General features: G+C 39.4%; 1 protein-coding gene across 3 annotated transcripts in view; it reads left to right on the top strand.

Moving 5' to 3' along the window:
* MYOM1 (myomesin 1) overlaps window positions 1–19,444 on the top strand; it is a 190,403-nt gene that overhangs the window by 105,338 nt on the left and 65,621 nt on the right. For all 3 annotated transcript variants that reach the window (XM_077135888.1, XM_077135886.1, XM_077135887.1), the window contains 3 exons: window positions 4,717–4,858; window positions 7,465–7,664; window positions 9,419–9,475. In XM_077135888.1, the coding sequence (XP_076992003.1) occupies window positions 4,717–4,858; window positions 7,465–7,664; window positions 9,419–9,475 (399 nt within the window). The remainder of the gene's footprint in view (window positions 1–4,716; window positions 4,859–7,464; window positions 7,665–9,418; window positions 9,476–19,444) is intronic.

The following is a 19,444-nucleotide window of genomic DNA, read 5'->3' as shown; positions in this document are numbered from 1 at the left end:
TCTTAACTATATTTAGTCTTCCAATCCATGAACACGGTATGCCCTTCCATCTATTTAGGTCTTCTGTGATTTCTTTTAACAGTTTCTTGTAGTTTTCTTTGTATAGGTCTTTTGTCTCTTTAGTTAAATTTATTCCTAAGTATTTTATTCTTTTAGTTGCAGTTGTAAATGGAATTCGTTTCTTGATTTTCCCCTCAGCTTGTTCATTACTAGTGTATAGAAACACTACAGATTTTTTAATGTTGATCTCGTAACCTGCCACTTTGCTGTACTTGTTTATTAGCTGTAGTAGTTTTGCTGTGGATTTTTCAGGGTTTTCGACATATAGTATCATATCATCTGCAAACAGTAATAGTTTTACTTTTTCCTTTCCAATTTTGATGCCTTGTATTTCCTTTTCTTGCCTAATTGCTCTGGCTAGAACTAAAACACGATGTTGAATAACAGTGGTGATAGTGGACATCCTTGTCTTGTTCCTGATCTTAGGGGGAAAGTTTTCAATTTTTCCCCATTGAGGATGATATTAGCTGTGGGTTTTTCATATATTCCCTCTATCATTTTAAGGAAGTTCCCTTGTATTCCTATCCTTTGAAGTGTTTTCAGCAGGAAAGGATGTTGAATCTTGTCAAATGCCTTCTCTGCATCAATTGAGATGATCATGTAATTTTTCTGCTTTGATTTGTTGATATGGTGTATTACATTAATTGATTTTCTTATGTTGAACCATCCTTACATACCTAGGATGAATCCTACTTGGTCATGATGGATAATTCTTTTAATGTGTGCTGGATTCGATTTGCTAGAATTTTGTTGAGGAATTTTGCATCTATATTCATTAGAGAGATTGGTCTGTAGTTTTCTTTTTTTGTAATATCTTTGCCTGGTTTTGGTATGAGGGTGATGTTGGCTTCATAGAATGAATTAGGTAACTTTCCCTCTACTTCAATTTTTTTGAAGAGTTTGAGCAGGGTTGGTACTAATTCTTTCTGGAATGTTTGGTAGAATTCATATGTGAAGCCATCTGGTCCTAGACTTTTCTTTTGGGGAAGCTTTTTAATGACTGATTCAATTTCTTTACTTGTGATTGGTTTGTTGAGGTCATCTGTTTCTTCCTGAGTCAAAGTTGGTTGTTCATGCCTTTCTAGGAAGTTGTCCATTTCATCTACATTGTTGTATTTATTTGCATTAAGTTGTTCATAGTATCCTGTTATTACCTCCTTTATTTCTGTGGGGTCAGTGGTTATGTCTCCTCTTCCATTTCTGATCTTATTTATTTGCATCCTCTCTCTTCTTCTTTTTGTCAATCTTGCTAAGGGTACATCAATCTTATTGATTTTCTCATAGAACCAACTTCTGGTCTTATTGATTTTCTCTATTGTTTTCATGTTCTCAATTTCATTTATTTCTGCTCTAATCTTTGTTATTTCTTTCCTTTTGCTTGCATTGGGGTTAGTTTGCTGTTCTTTCTCCAGTTCTTCCAAGTGGACAGTTAATTCCTGTATTTTTACCCTTTCTTCTTTTTTGATATAGGCATTTAGGGCAATAAATTTCCCTCTTAGAACTGCCTTTGCTGCATCCCATAAGTTTTGGTATGTTGTGTTTTCATTTTCATTCGCCTCGAGATATTTACTGATTTCTCTTGTAATTTCTTCCTTGACCCACTGGTTGTTTAAGAGTGTGTTGTTAAGCCTCCACATATTTGTGAATTTTCTGGTGCTTTGCCTATTATTGATTTCCAACTTCATTCCCTTATGATCTGAGAAAGTGTTGTGTATGATTTCAATCTTTTTAAATTTGTTGAAACTTGCTTTGTGACCCAGCATATGGTCTATCTTTGAGAATGATCCATGAGCACTTGAGAAAAAGGTGTATCCTGCTGTTGTAGGGTGTAATGTCCTATAAATGTCTGTTAAGTCTAGCTCATTTATTGTAATATTCAAATTCTCTGTTTCTCTATTGATCCTCTGTCTAGATGTTCTGTCCATTGATGAGAATGGGGAATTGAAGTCTCGAACTATTATGGTAGATGTGTCTATTTCCCTTTTCAGTGTTTGCAGTGTTTGCCTCATGTATTTTGGGGCATTCTGGTTCGGTGCGTAAATATTTATGATTGTAATGTCTTCATGTTGAATTGTTCCTTTTATTAGTACATAGTATCCTTCTTTGTCTCTTTTAACTGTTTTACATTTGAAGTCTAATTTGTTGGATATTAGTATAGCTACTCCTGCTCTTTTCTGGTTGTTATTTGCATGAAATATCTTTTCCCAACCTTTCACTTTCAACCTATGTTTATCTTTGGGTCTAAGATGTGTTTCCTGTAGACAGCATATAGAAGGATCCTGTTTTTTAATCCATTCTGGCAGTCTATGTCTTTTGATTGGGGAGTTCAATCCATTAACATTTAGTGTTATTACTGTTTGGATAATATTTTCCTCTAACATTTTGCCTTTTGTATTATATATATATCATATCTGACTTTCCTTCTTTCTACACTCTTCTCCATACCTCTCTCTTCTGTCTTTTCGTATCTGACTCTAGTGCCCCCTTTAGTATTTCTTGCAGAGCTGGTCTCTTGGTCACAAATTCTCTCAGTGATTTTTTGTCTGAGAACGTTTTAATTTCTCCCTCATTTTTGAAGGACAATTTTGCTGGATATAGGAGTCTTGGTTGGCAGTTTTTCTCTTTTAGTAATTTAAATATATCATCCCACTGTCGTCTCGCCTCCATGGTTTCTGCTGAGAGATCTATACATAGTCTTATTTGGTTTCCCTTGTATGTGATGGATTGCTTTTCTCTTGCTTCTTTCAAGATCCTCTCTTTCTCTTTGGCCTCTGACATTCTGACTAGTATTGTCTTGGAGACCGTCTATTTGGATCTATTCTCTTTGGGGTGCGCTGCACTTCTTGGATCTGTAATTTTAGGTCTTTCGTAAGAGTTGGGAAATTTTCAGTGATAATTTCTTCCATTAGTTTTTCTCCTCCTTTTCCCTTCTCTTCTCCTTCCGGTACCCCCACCCACGTATATTTGTGCGCTTCATATTATCATTCAGTTCCCTGAGTCCCTGCTCATATTTTTCCGTTTTTTTCCCTATAGTTTCTGTGTCTTGTTGGATTTCAGATGTTCCATCCCCCAGTTCACTAATCCTAACCTCTGTCTCTTGAAATCTACCATTGTAGGTTTCCATTGTTTTTTTCCATCTCTTCTACTGTATTTTTCATCCCCATAAGTTCCGTGATTTGTTTTTTCAGACATTCCATTTCTTCTTTTTGTTCGTTCCTTGCCTTCTTCATATCCTCCCTCAATTCACTGATTTGGTTTTTGATGAGGTTTTCCATGTCTGTTCGTATATTCTGAATTAGTTGTTTCAGCTCTTCTATCTCGTTTGAACTATTGGTTTGTTCCTTTGACTGGGCCACATCTTCGATTTTCCTGGTGTGATCTGTTATTTTTTGCTGGCGTCTAGACATTTAATTACCTTTATTAGTTTATTCTGGTGATTGCTTTCACTTCTCTTACCTAGGGTTTTCTTGCTAGATGAATTTGTCATCCATCTGTTCTTTGACCTTCAATTCAACTTTTTCTGGATCTCTAGCTTAGGTTTTGTTTAACAGAGGATAATTTTTCAGTTCTTGTTTTCTTGTTTCTTGCCCTGCTTGTATAGTACCTTTTCCCTCCCCACCCTTAGGAGGGTCTACGTAGGTATTATAGACTCGAGCCAGGTTTTTCCTGGACTATACTGGCCTCCTATCTGGGGCAAGGAGTCACCTGCGTCAGTTTTCCCTGAGGGTGAGACCCAGCGGTTAAAAGACTTCCCTGTAAAGTCTCTGGGCTCTGTTTTTCTTATCCTGCCCAGTATGTGGTGCATCTGCCTGCGGGTCGCACCAGCAAAAGATGTTGTTGCACTTTTAACTTTGGCAGACTCTCCCTGCTGGGGGCGTGGTGGAGACAGAGGAGAGGTTGTAGGCTGGTTTTAATGGCTTCAAATTGCCAAGCCCTGGGGTCTGAATTCCTTGAGGGAGGGATTCCACCTGAGTTGGGCTTCACCCTTCTCCTGGGGAAGGCACAGGTGGGAGACAGCCCTGAAAGCAGCCCGTTTCTGCCTATGCCTGGGGCAGTTGCAGCCTGAGAAGTCCTGCTGCTGAATCCAGAGGCTGCCAAGTCTCCGTAGAGGCACAGCCACTAAAAGCCTCCATTTCCTCCCCTTTCCTCTTTTTCCATGAGCCCAATGAGCGACCTCTGCCTTGACCAGGTTTAGAGTCTCTTTCCTTTCCCTCTGGGAAGCCACCTGTGGGGAAGGGGTGCTGGGCGCCGGCCACCACGGCTTGGGGAACTCACAGGTTTGGGGAGGCTTGCAGCTGGTCCAGCTGGTCCCGACTGGGGCACACTGTGTGTCCGGTCACTGACATGGCTCCGGGAGCTGTTCGGTACTGTTTCTGGTTATTTAGTAGTTGTTCTGGAGGACGAACTAAAACACACACATTGCTAAGCTGCCATCTTGGCATTCATTCTCCTTTCTCTTCTGAGTTCAGGCTCCCTTTCAGTTTTCTAACATAAGTTCTTCCTCCTGAAGATGAAAAGCACACATTGCTGTGTTGGGAAGCAAATTACAAGATTGATGCTTGCTCCCTGGGGTCCAAAGATGTAGCCAAGGTGGCAGAATGGTAAAATGGGCATTTAAGTGCTGAGAGTATAATGGATCCTTCTATATCTACGCAGATGCGGATGCAGAGATTGCAGGAGCTCCAGCTTCTCCCCTGGATGTAACGTGCTTGGATGCCAACAAGGACTATATCATCATCACTTGGAAACAGCCAGCTGTAGATGGAGGGAGTCCTATTCTGGGATATTTCATCGATAAGTTAGTGCTTAGTCTAACGTCATTTAAAGTTTACGTTATTTGGTCATGGAGATGCATGGTTGATTTTCCCCAATTCCCGTCATTTCTAGGTGAAATGTCTCTTTTTCTGGTCCCCCTTTCTCACTCTCCACTAGGGAAAAATAATATGTGTTACTAGGATGCAAAGTGTATTAAACCCAATATGTGTGCCAGTGAGTAAAATATACATCCATTACTGAAGCCTGTGGGCTCAATACTGTCCAGAGAAACATTTATAAGAAATTATATAGTATTTAACCATATACCACATGCTGCCTCATTATCTTATTATCTGGTAATGATGAACTTTGAAGATTTAGATAGGGTCTTTTTTATACTTACAGTTTCTGCTTTATTGGTCTTTGGCAGATTTCCAAGATGTCTGCAGACTTAGATCAGAAAGTCAGGGGCAATCAGTACCTTTTGTTCTTCTCTTTCCTTAGTCATAGCAAAAATCACCATATTATGGCTACACATTTACCATATGCATGGCACTTTTCTGAATGTGTCACATGTGTCAACCACTTGATCCTCGTAAATGCCCTGTATGGTAGGTACTGGTATGATGTGTAGGAAATGAGGCCCTGTGCTAGTGAGTAAAGCTGGACTTGACCTCATCCCAGTTGGGCTCTGGGACCTGAGCACTAACTATTGCACAATGACACTCAGAACCCCCTTCCACTCTGTCTTCCCAGCCCAGAGCAGCTCCTCACTGAAGACCAGTTGTGGGCTGCTGCTCATGTTCTCCGTGAACAGAGCCCTCCTTTCTCGGTTGCTTGGTCAAGAACAGGCTCTGGATTACATTCCTAAAAGGTTATATTACCTTTATATTCAGTCAGGGCAAGCCATGCTCCAGAGCATGAAACATGGCCATGGCCCTGGGCACTAGAGTCTTAGGAGTCACTTTGGAAACTTAATTGGCCTTCTTGGCCTAAGCTCTTGGTCTGACTCCATTGACTGTAACAGGCTCTCGCAGATAAAGAACACGTGGGAGGAGATGAGTAGCTCTCCTAAGACCACCCACGTAGAAGAACTATAATTCAAATACCTGCCTGGCTCTGAATTTGTACTCTTCCTGCTCCAAAATGCTATGGGAGTCTTGGAACAGTGGTTCACCACCTTTCTTCTGATTCTCCAGTATAATTGGGTCACTGAGACAGTATCTGGACAAACAGGGAGAGCCTGGCAGGATCTCTGGAGAGGGGTTATTTGAAAACCCTTCCCAGCCCTCTCACTTCTGCTCCCACGCCCTTACCACAGCAGTTCCAGAATTTCTACAAAGGAAAGATTTAGGGGAAAGCAGCAGAGATAGGGTGCAGCCAGATTAATGATATTTTACATAAGGTTGAGAAAAATGTCTGTTGTCTATATCAAAGAACCAAGGGTAATGGCAAGGAAGGAAAGTTAAAGCCCCCACATCACTGCCTTTGCACTGCCACTGGCAGCCCCTCCCTTAAAACAATGACTTGGGAATCATTCATCTTGGACACAGAAACATGTTGAGGAACTGCTAGAAAGTAAAAGCTCCTAAAATATGGCAGCCATTTCATAATCCCAAAGCTGACTAAGTCAATCACTTGTTGAACCCCAAAGCCCAACGGAGCAGACCAATAGCATGACACCAGCTGTCATCTTTGGCTCCCAAGGAGTGACGTGCTCCAGCCCCAGGTACCAACTGCTGTAAAGGCACTCAGAAGTGAGAGAATCAGAGGATCCAAGTATCTAATCTTTTCCCCCTGCCAGACCCAGAAATCTCTCTGTCTCAGTCTCTCTATCTCTCTGTCTCAGTCTCTCTCTCAAAATTTCCTGTTTTAACTACTTTCAAGTGTACAGTTCAGCAATATTAATTGTATTCAAAGTGTTGTGCTTCTACATGTCATCACCTCTAGCAGAAACTCTTCACCCATTGAGTAATAATTCCCCCTTCCCTCCCCACTGTCTCCCCATCCCTGGTGACCTGTAATCTAAGATCTGTCCCTAAAAAATTTGCTTACTCTATGTTACATTTCATCTCTCAAGAAACAAATAACTTCCAATACCCTCCTTGCCCTTACACCCTTAAGGGATGTAGTGACTGTCAAGTGAGAAAATGTGGTGAGTTACTTCCAAACTGTAGTAAAAGTAGATGCCTTTTAAGATGTCAAATTTCCCATGGACGGTTCCATTTTAAAGATAAAATGCATGAGGAAGATGAAAGTAGGAATCACTAATTGTGGAATTGAAAATATTTGTAGAAAACTGGGGGTCATACCCATAAGTCTTTCAAATGAAGAGGTTGTAGATATCTGCCTGCTTCTTTTTTCCCCCCAAAACTTCTCTGCTTAGCACATAGACCCCTCAGCTGCCTGCATTTTATAAGGTTAAAGAATATATGTATGTTCAGAAAAATCTGAGATTTCTTTCTTCTTGTAAGGTAGACACATTGCAGATAAGTGGAATTGAGTGCCTGCAGTTAATAACTAGTGAACCACTCTTGAGATGGATGTTTTATAGAGAGATTTAAAGCAGATGGGTCATTTTAGTTTTGGAGCTATTCATTTAGCTATTCTCACTTTAATATCTTTTCCCAATAACTCTCTTTGCTTTAGATGTGAGGTGGGCACAGATAGATGGTCTCAATGCAATGACATACCTGTGAAGTTTGCTCGTTTTCCAGTCACTGGATTGATAGAAGGCCGCTCCTATATATTCCGAGTACGAGCTGTGAATAAAACTGGAATAGGTCTACCATCTCGAGTTTCTGAGCCCGTGGCTGCCCTGGATCCAGCTGAAAAAGCCAGGCTTAAAAGTAAGCATTATTATGGATCTTCCTTGAACCTTTGAAAAAAAATTTCCAAGCGACTTCATTGAAATGTTATTCCTCCCTGTTCCACTAGAGGGAGGAGAGAGTAAGAAATCCTAGGGGGGAACACACACACACACACACACACACACACACACACACACACACAAATACATTTTCTTAAAGACATTCTTTTATTTTTTGATTCAGAAAATGTTGTCTTGTTAAGATCAGTTCCAGGCCTTGTGTGTGAAATTAAATATGAAAATCTACAGACTTGAGGGCATTTTTGTCCATTTTATTAGTGCGTTCCAAATATAATATTCTTTCTGTTTCGAGGTGAATTTCTTAATCTTGAAGTAGGATATTAGACAGTAATATCTCAGCCTAGTGAGTTCCTTTATATAAAAGGAAAGCAGACTTATAACATTATATCTAATTTGTAATTAAGTTTCAAGATTTGGCAGTCACAATTATTTTTTCATATGTTTAATCCCCAAATCAATGTCACAACCATGGTCCATGAATTCTGCCCTGCATTTGTTTCATGGCAACCCATGTCACAACTCTAATAACAGGGACCATTAAAAGACATTAAAAGAATTTTTGGAAATTAGCACTTAAGTCTACACCAGATCTCTCCATCTCGGCATATTGACATTTGGGGCCAGAGAAGTCTTTGTTTGGAGAGTGGAAAGGGACTGTCCTATGCATTGGATGATGCTCATCCACATCCTTGGCCTCTACCACTAGATCCCAGTGGCATCCCACCCAAGTTGTGACAATCAAAAATGTCTGCAGACATTACCTAATGTCCCCTGAATTGAATGTCTTATAATTCAAATCCCCCTAGTTGAAGCTTAGTGATCTATGCCATTTTCACAGTGTTGTTCTTTGCCTTAAGCATGTGTAGAAGCCCCGTGAAAATCTAAGTGAAATAATCCTTTATTTTCCCTGAAGACTTTGCCTAATTAGCTTCCTTGATTGCACTCGTCACTTTTCACCCAGCATGCTCCCTCTTTTCTAAATTTGCAAATTCTATCTCAAACTTTCTCTTACTCCTCTATTTACAGATTCCAATAAAAATAATATCTGTTTGAATGAAAAAAAAACTATCTTATTTATCACCTTTCTATTTTTGCTCAAGCTCTGGTGAAACGCCCTTGATTAAAGCAAGAGTTCAACTGTTCCCTCTTTTTGATGTCTATAGGACCACAGAAATGAATTCCCTCTTTAACGATATACTGCCCATCTCATTCATTTTCCTCACTCAACATCCAAATGGATTTCCTTTGTCAATAACATTTTTCCTAATGTAATGGGAAAAGATAGCTTTTGCTGAGCTTTACTGCAGGATTGCATCCCTCTCCTCTTTCATCCTCATTATGATTGCTCCAGAAATATTCCTCCTAAAATAGAGTATGTCTTTGGAAGGGCCTAGAAAATCCACGTTTCAGGAGCCCCATCCTGAGAAGTGAGTGTGCACAGGATATTTTTGTTGGTTGCATAAGTACAATTCCAGAGCAAGTCGATTTAGACAGTGCAGGCAAATAACCTGGCCATCCCAGATTGTGAGTCCCCATGGGACAGAGGCCAGGCCTGCCCAGCACCACACCCATGCTCAGTAAGATACATTGAGCAAATATACACATAAACCAGTAACAAACCCACTTGTGACTGATCTGGCTGGTTTATCAGTACAGTTGAAACAGCTACACTGGTTGTGACTGTTTGCTATTTTTATATTTTTCGCTGCTCAGGTCGCCCTTCAGCACCCTGGACTGGACAGATCATTGTCACAGAAGAAGAACCTACAGGTAAAATCTATGATTTCCCCAGACACCTTTTTTTTTTTGGCTTAGACAACAGGAATTTACTATTTTACAGTTTTGGAGGCTAGAAATCCAAAATCAATGTGTCAGCAGGCCCTGCTTTCACCAGATTCTGTAGCATTTTGGTGTTGGTTGGCTGGCAATCCATAACTCAGTCTGCCCCCATCACATGACTGTCCCCAGACACTATTGCCAATGTCTTGGCTATACTTGAGCTGCCGGGGAGAGGGTACAGTATATAGTATATTTGGTAAGAGCATTCTAAATCAAAGGAATGGTAGATATCATGAAGTAACTTGTATTGTCCTAGATTCACATTATTTTACCACTTTATTGAGGTATTGTTGTCACATAATAAATTGCATGTATGTAAAGTATAAAATTTGCTAAAGTTCACGTGTATACACCCATGAAACCCTTGCCATGATCAAAATAATGAGCATATCCATCTTTCTTAAAATTTCCTCATGCCCCTTTGTAGTCCCTTCTACTCTTCTCCCTTCGCCATTTCTAGGCTATGACCTACTTTTTCTGTCACTATACATTAATTTGCATGCTTTAGGATTAGATAAATGGAATCATGCAGTATGTACATATCTTTCGATCTAGTCTGTTTCACCCAGTTGTGCTGGGTGAATAAAAATAATTGTTTATTTTGAGATTCATCCATGTCAATTCCAGGTCATTTCAATTTATTTATCCATTCAGTATTGAAAGCTTCTATGAACTTTTGTGTTAAGTGTTTGTATGGATGTACGTTTTCATTTCTCTTGGATAAATATGTAGGAAGGGAATGGAGAGGTCACATGATAGGTATATGTCTAATTTTTTAAGGAAATTGCCACACTATTTTTCAAAATGCTTATGCCATTTTATATGCCCCCCCCCCCCAGCAGTATGTGACAGTTTCAGTTGCACAATATACTCACCAGCACATGGTGTGGTTAGTCTTTTTTTTTTAAGTTTTTTTAATTGTGTAATATAACATATATATAAGCAAAGAAAGAGATAGGCAATAGTTTTCAAAGCACGCTTCAACAGGTAGTTACAGAACAGATCCCAGAATTTGTCATGGGCTACCGTTCCATCATTTCAGATTTTTCCTTCTACTTCCTCCAAAACACTGGGAGGCTAGAAGGAATATTAATATAGTGATTCAGCAGCCATACTTGTTTGTTAAATCCCATTTTCTCTTTTATACCTCCTCCTTCTCCTTTAATCGTTCCCCTAATCTGTTGGGATCTTTGGGGAATGCCTGTTCTGACTTCTTTATGTTAAGAAGGAGTGTCCACACTGAAGGATAGGGGAATGTAATTAATTGATAATCCTGGAGTTGCTGGTCCCTCTGGGTTTCATCATTTATCTGACCTGGGAAGCCTCTAGGAACTGTACGCTCCAGGAAGGCAAACCTAGTACCTAAAACCTTTATAGAGTCTCAGTTCGAGATCTAGGTGTTAAGAGTTAACAGGAGTGAAGCTGATTGGGGTTTAGCAAACCATGGCAATTAGCACTGTCTAACTGAAGCTTGCATTAAAACAGCCTCCAGAACAGGGAGATCTTGGCTACTAATGCCTTATTTTATTACGCTTCTTCTCCCCCTTTTGGATAGCAAGGCATTGTCAATCCCAAGGTGCCAAGGCCAGACTCATCCCCAGGAATTATGCCCCATGTTGTCATGGAGATTTTCACTCCTGAATGGCTTGTGCCATGTAGGGGGGAAGGCAACTATTTTCCTTGCAGAATTAGGCTTAGAGAGAGAAAGAGACCACATATGAGCCACAGAGAGGCTCGTTGGAAGCAACGCTGAGGTAGTATTAGCTTCTCCCCTACAGAGATAAGTTCCATAAGGGCAAAGCTTCAAAATCCAGAGCTTGGCCTATTTTCTTGGGAGTCCCCAATGGTTGAGAAGGTACCTGGGATTTCCCAGACGGAAGAGTTTAATAGTTCCATATATATATATTTCCCCCCCACCTCAGATCCTCAACTGACTCTACCAATACTTTTTTAATTATCAGCCCACCATAGTCTAAAGATGTATCCTGACACTACACCGAGCCATAGAGAATTACAAGGCCTCATTCCCATTCTCAACTCTAAAAGTCTGGGCTATCTAAATGATCTATCTAGTGAAGCTGATTCAGACTGTGTGTTACAGAAAAATATAGGTTCTAGGCTTAACAAACCTCTCTGCCTTTGATTTCCTACAGCAGCTGAAGGTGTAGAGTACAAATAATCCTTTACCCTGTATTCTAATTTACCTTAGACCAGGCCAAATTGGCTTCATTTTAAACACAAATTGAGGGTTGATCGCTTTCTCTGTTACTTCTCTGTTATTATATATAGCTATGCTGATTTTCAGGTCTGCAGTACTCCATCTTGGACTCAGGTGTCACAGAGCTACTTACAGTTCCAGGGAAATACCAGCTGCTGCACATATAGCTTAGTGTCTCAGAATCCAGAAATACATCCATAATTTTGGAACAAATGTGCCTGCTATAAGGGCACACAATCCAGGCTCTCATTTTTTCTACAAGTATTTTGTGAGAGAGACCTTAGCATATTTGTTCATTTCTTCCTGGCTCATTCTGCACAGCCCATTGTCCCCAAGGTTTATTCAGTTTGTCCTGTGCCCCTCATTGTCTCTCCTTTTTGTAGCCACACCAGATGCCAGCATATAAATGTATCACTGTTCGCCACCGTACTCTTCTGTCATTGTATACTTCAGCTACCTCCATCTATTGAGCTTCCTGTATGAAGAAACAGTTGAAGTTTATTTTTATATATATATAAAGCTATCTGTTCCAGCAATATTTGTTGGAAAAATTTATTCTTTCCTTATTGAATTACCTTGTCACCTTTGTAAAAATCCATTAATTGTTTATTATGCATCTATTTCTGGAATCTCTATTGTTTCTTACAGATCAGCACCACTTTATACCAACACCACTCTGTCTTGATTTTTTATTTTATACATTTTGTTTCATTTTGCTTTTTTAAGTGTTGTAATCTTATCTCAGGTAGCATAAATCCTCTAATCTTGTTCTTTTCCCAAAGTGTTTTGACTATTGTAAGTGTTTGCATTTCCATATAAGTTTAGAAGTCAGCTTGTCAGTGTCTACCAAAAAACAAACAAACAAACAGAAAACTTACTTGGATTTTAATTGAGATGCTCTAAACTCTAAGACGTGATTGGAGGCAAATTGACATCTTAACACCATCGAATCTTCCAATTCATAAACACAGTGTATTTCTCTATTTATTAAGATTTTCTTTCATTCCTCTCAGCAATGTTTAATAGTCTCAGTGTATGTATTTGTATATTTTCGTCAGACTTACCCTTAAGGATTTCATATTTTTGATGTCGTAAATAGTATTTTAAATTTCAATTTCATTTTTGATGCTAGTGTATAGAAATACATTTTTTTTGTTTATTGATCTTGTATTCTGCAATCCTGCTGAACTAAGTTATTAATTCCAGCAGTTTTTCTACATTCCTTAGATTTTCTACCTACAGGATCATGTCACCTGTGAGTATATGAACTTTTTTTCCTTTCCAATCTGGGTGCCTTATTTCTTTTTTCTTCCTTTATTGCACTGGCTAGAACCTCTAGTGCAATGCTGAATAGAAGTGGTAAGACTGGACATCTTTGCCTTTTCCTGATCTCAGGAGGAAAACATTCAGTCTTCACCATTAAGTTGTTAGATGTAGGGTTTTTTCAGACATCCTTTATCAGACTGAGGAAGGTCTATTCTTGTCCCAATTTGCTGAGAGTTTGTATAAGAAATAGATGCCAGATTTTGTCAAATGATCTTTCTGGAGATGGACTTCCAGGAAGATGGCTGAATAGACTAGTTTGAGCTTAGCCCTGTTCTATGGAAAAGTTAGAGAAGGAACAGGAGGGTGACTGAGGTGGCAATTTGGGAGTGCGGCTGACCTGGGAGAGCCTTCTGCACATGTGCGGCAACCCTGGTTGCAGAGGCCAAAGAACTGAGAGGCAGAAAACTGGAGCTCGGTGCAGAGGCACAGAGCCCACAGACAGGAGCCTGGGACTAGGAAGTAAGCCAGACCTTGTTCCTTGGGTGCACTACCCTCACCAGTGCAGCCCCATGGCTGGTGACTCACCCTGCACCCTTCTAACCTGAACCCCATCATCCACTCCTGTTCCCCTATTCCAGGTGCCCCCACTCCACCAGCTCCCAGTGCACATACCTGCCCCACACCCCAACCCCAAGTGCAGTCCAACGCACCTCTCCTGCACCCCTCCCAACCACTACTTCTCTTCTCCCTATTCCCTGCAGGTTGTTGCCAGCACATAAAGGCTGCAGGCACTAACCTCCATACCCAGGCTACCACCACCCACCTTCCCACCACCCATAGTGTTGCACAACCTCACTCCGCCCCGCCTGAGCTCTGTGCATCCATTTACAGCACTCCAGGCCCACACATGCACACAGGCCACCAGTCACATCCCCAGGCTCTTGGTACTGCACTTTATAGCAGTCTTAGAACCGTGTATATGCATGGGCCTCAGCCACACTTCACAGCTCTGAAAAAGTGACCTGCACAGCCGGGTCACATCTGCCCCCAATCCACAAAGGCATAACGCTGACCTACTGCCACAGCTCTGTGCATGTGCACAAAGGGCCATATGCCTTACACCAGCGCACACCAGGGTTACATCCTGCAGACCAGTGCACCTGCACAGCTACATCCTCCCTGGCCATAGGGCACCTGGGTTTACACACATCAGCATAACATCCCCAACCTGTGCCTATACCTGCCCTGAAACAAATCACCACACTGAGTGCCCACCCCATGCCCTGCTCCCTGCTATACAACCATCCCACAAACACAAGGCCTTAAACTACTGAAAGAAATCAACTCCCAAGGTAAATAAATCAAGATATTTATATGCCGCGAAGACAGCGGAAGATCACTAAGCATATCACAATGCAGACAGATATAGCCCTGCCTAATGACCAAATTAAAACACTAGAGGAGACACAGACACTGGAACAACTAATCAAAGATGCTCATATGACTCTACTTAATAAAATAAGTGGGATAGCAAATGATATAAAGGAGATCAAGAAGACATTAGAAGAGCATAAAGAGGAATTTGTAAGAATAAATAGAAAAATAGCAGATATCACAGAGATTAAAGACTCTGTTGACCAAATAAAAAACAAACTAGAGGCACACAACACCAGATTAGAAAAGACAGAAGAAAGAATAAGTGATATAGAGGGCAGGGTAATTGACTTTGAAGAATGAAAACAGCAAATGGCAAAAAAGATGGAAAAATTTGAACGGGATGTCAGGGAAATGATGGACAAAACAAAGTGCACAAATATAAGAATCACTGGTGTCCCAGAAGGAGAAGAGAGCAGTGAAGAACTGGGAAGAGTAGCTGAGGCTATAATGGGGGAAAACTTATCAACCCTCATAAAGGACATAAATATACAAGTCAAAGAAGCCCAAAGAACTCAAAACAGAATAAATCCAAATAGGCCTTCCCCAAGGCACATAGTAATCAGTCTGTCAAATGTTGAAGAGAAGCAGAAAATCCTGAAAGCAGCAAGAGAAAAACAATCTACTACATACAAGGGAACCCAAATAAGACTGAGTTTGGACTATTCAACTAGCACCCTGGAGGTGAGAAGGCAGTGGTATGATATATTCAAGATCCTGAAAGAGAAAGACTTCCAGCCAAGAATTCTGTACTTAGCCAAATTGTCCTTTAAAATCAAGGGAGAGATTAAAGTTTTCACCAACAAAGAAGTCCTGAAAGAATTTGTCAACAACAGACCGGCCCTACAAGAAATACTAAAAGGAGTTCTGCCAGCTGAAAAAAGACAAGAGAGGGAGGTCCAGAGGAAGGCACAGAATTGAAGAGTACCACTAAGGGTAATTTAAAGAATACAAAGATAAAGGGGGAAAAGAATATATAGATCTGAAAAAATAAAAAGGTAAGATAATGGAATCAAGAAACACATTTTCAGTAATAACTTCAAATGTTAACAGACTAAATTTACCATTTAAAAGATACAGATTGGCAGAATGGATTAAGAAACATAATCTAGCTATATGGTGCTTACAAGAGACTCATCGTAGACACAAGGATACAAATAGATTGAAAATGAAAGGATGGAAGAAGATTTTCCATGCAAGTTATAACCAAAAGAAAGCAGGAGTAGCTATACTAATATCAGACAAAATAGACTTTAAATGTAAAGACATACTAAGAGACAAAGAAGGACACTATATACTAATTAAAGGGTCAATTCACCAAAAAGATATAACAATTATACATGTTTATGCTCCCAATCAAGGACCTCCAAAGTACATGAGACAGACACTGGCAATACTGAAGGGAGTGATAGATGTTTCAACAATAATAGTAGGAGACTTCAATACACCACTCTCCTCTATAGATAGAACAACAAGACAGAAGATCAACAAGGAAATAGAGAAGTTAAATAACTTGATAAATGAATTAGACCTAACAGATATATATAGGTCATTGCACCCCAAAGCACAAATTTATACATTCTTCTCTAGTGCTCATGGAACATTCTCCAGGATAGAGCATATGCTGGGGCACAAAACAGGTCTTTATAAATTTAAAAATACTGAAATTATTGAGAACACTTTCTCTGGTCACAGTGGGATGAAGCTGGATCTCAATAACCACCAAAGAACAAGAACATTCATGAATATATGGAGATTAAATAACACACTCTTAAACAACCAGTGCATCAAAGAAGAAATTGCTAGAGAAATCACTAGCTATCTGGAGATGAATGAAAATGAGAATACAACTTATCAGAACTTATGGGATGTAGCAAAGACTGTACTGAGACGGAAATTTATTGCCCTAAATGCCTGTATTAAAAAACAAGAAAGAGCTAAAGTCAAGGACTTAACAGCAAACCTGCAAGAACTTGAGAAAGAACAGCAAACTAACCCCAAAGCAAATAGGAGAAGAGAAATAACAAAGATTAAAGCAAAGATAAATGAATGGGAGAACAAAAGAACAATAGAAAGAATCAATAAAACCAAAAGTTGGTTCTTTGAGAAAATCAATAAAATTGATGGGCCACTAGCCAGACTGACAAAGAAAAAAAGAGAGAGGATGCAAATAAACAAAATCAGAAATGAGAAGGGGTGTGTTACACAGACCCTGAAGAAATAAAAGAAATCATAAGAGGATGCTATGAACAACTATACTCCAACAAACTAGACAACTTAGATGAAATGGACAAATTCCTGGAGACCCAGAAACAAGCTACACTAACTCAGGAAGAAATAGAAGATCTCAACAAATCAATCACAAGTAAAGAGATTCAATCGGTCATCAAAAATCTTACTACAGAGAAAAACCCAGGGCCAGATGGCATCACGGGGGAACTTTATTAAACATTCCAGAAAGAACTAATGCCAATCCTGCTCAAACTTTTCCAAAAAAAATTGAGGAAAAAGGAATTCTACCTAACTCATTTTATGAAGCTAATATTTTAATACCAAAACTGTGAAATGATGCTGTAAGAAAGGAAAACTACAGGCCAATCTCCCTAATGAATATGGATGCAAAAATTCTCAAAAAAAATTAGCAAATCAAATCTAAAGCACATTAAAAGAATTATACAGCATGACCAAGTGGGGTTTACACCAGGAATGCAAGGATGGTTCAATACAAGAAAAACAATTAATGTAATACAACAAATTAACAAATCAAAAGGGAAAATCACATGATCATCTCGATTGATGCTGAAAAAGCATAGACAAAGTTCAGCATCCTTTTCTAATAAAACACTCCAAAAGATAGGAATCAAAGGTAACTACCTCAATATGATAAAGGTAATATATGAAAAACCAATAGCCAGCATCGTACTCAATGGAGAGAGTCTGAAAGCTTTCCCCTTAAGATCAGTTGCAAGATAAGGATGCCCACTGCCACCACTATTATTCAACATTGTGCTAGAAATTCTAGCTGAAGCAGTCAGGCAGGACAAAGAAATAAAAGGCATCCAAATTGGAAAGGAAGAAGTAAAATTTTATTATTTGCAGATGATATGATACTACATTTGGGAGATCCTGAGAAATCTACAGCAAAGTTACTTGAGCTAATAAACAAATTCAGCAAAGTGGCGGGATATAAAATTAATGTGCAAAAATCAGTAGCATTTCTATACACAAAGACCTTACTGAGGAGTCAGTTAAGGGAAAAACTCCATTCAAAATAGCAATTAAAATAATTAAATACTTAGGAATGAACTTAACTAGGGACGTAAATGACTTGTGCACAGAAAACTTCATAACATTGCAAAAGAAATCAAAGGAGATCTAAATAGGTGGGAAAACATTCCCTGCTCGTGGATAGGATGGCTAAATATAGTTTAAAATGTCATTTCTCCCCACATTGATCTACAGATTCAACATAGTGCCAAATCAACATTCCAACAACCTACTTTGAAGATTTGGAAAAGCTAACTACCAAATTCATCTGGAGGGGAAAGAGACTCCGCATAGCTAAAAGCATCCTAAAAAAGAAGAAAAAGTGGGAGGATTAACACTCCCTGACTTTAAAACCTATTACAAAGCTACAGTGGTCAAAACAGCATGGTACTGGTACAAAGACAGAAGCATTGACCAATGGAATTGAATTGAGAATGCAAAAATAGACCACCAAATCTATGGTCAACTGATTTTTGACAAGGCCCCCAAATCCTCTGAACTGAGACAAAATAGTCTTTTCAATAATTTCAATAATGGAAGAATAGCCAAGAGAATGAAAGAGGACCCCTATCTTATACCCTATACAAAAACTAATTCAAAGTGGATCAGCCACCTCAATATATGAACGAGCACCACAAACTCTGGAAGAAAATGTAGGGAAACATCTTCAAGACCTAGTAATAGGAGGTAGCTTCCTAAACTTTACACCCAAAGCACAAGCAACAAAAGAAAAAATAGATACATGGGAACTCCTCAAAGTCAAATGCTTCTGCACCTCAAAAGACTTTGTCAAAAAGGTGAAGGAGGCAGCCAACTCAATGGGAGAAAATATTTGGGAATCACATATTGGACAAAGGTTTGATTTCCTGTATATACAAAGAAATCATACAATTCATTTGCATACTGCTTTTCATAGCAGCATTTTTCACAATCACTAAAAGATTGAAACATACCAAATGCCCAACAGATGACTGCATCAACAAAATGTGGTAAATACATATAATGGAATATTATACAGCAGTAAGACAAAATGACATCCTTAAGCACATGACAAGATGGATGAGCCTTGAGAACATAATACTGAGGGAAATTAACCAGGCACAAAAGGATAGATTCTGTACAATTCCACTTTTGTGATCAGCATAAAGATATAATCAGAGGCTTATAATACAGAATATAGGGGACTTAGAGATACATAGAAACTAGGGATGAGTGAACCATTAGCTAATGAGGTTGAACTCCAATGTAAGGGAATAGATAGGAGTGAAGATGATTCTTTAGTGGTCTAGAAGTAATATTACATATTGAAGATGAACAAGATTGAAACAGGTTTTATAGACCTACGTGTCCCACTGAATCACACTAGAAATATGAATTAGTTCTCGTAAGAATTACTTCAATGATATGATGCTTGTATAAAGTGTGTTTAGGTCCAAGGTCCAGGGGAAAACTGCTATGGCATGCTGTGAGCTATGTTCAAAAGGAAACCATCAGCACTGCCACAGCAACAGGAGAGGTAAATAATGGGAGGAGGGACAAGAGCTAAGAGGAGGTTTAGATATCTTATTTGGTAAGGGTGTATTTATTGGTTTTCTTTCTCTTGGGAAAAGGGAAATTATCTAAAATTGAGAATGTTGATGGACTGTGGACTTTGGGTCCTCTACATGATGCCCGGTGAATGCAGGTGGCTGAAGGATGCACTGATGGAGAAGTAG

Source organism: Tamandua tetradactyla, chromosome 18 (genome assembly GCF_023851605.1).
Source record: "Tamandua tetradactyla isolate mTamTet1 chromosome 18, mTamTet1.pri, whole genome shotgun sequence".
Taxonomy (NCBI): Eukaryota; Metazoa; Chordata; class Mammalia; order Pilosa; family Myrmecophagidae; genus Tamandua; species Tamandua tetradactyla.
Note: the sequence above shows the minus strand (reverse complement) of the source record. Positions and strands in the feature narration are given on the sequence as shown.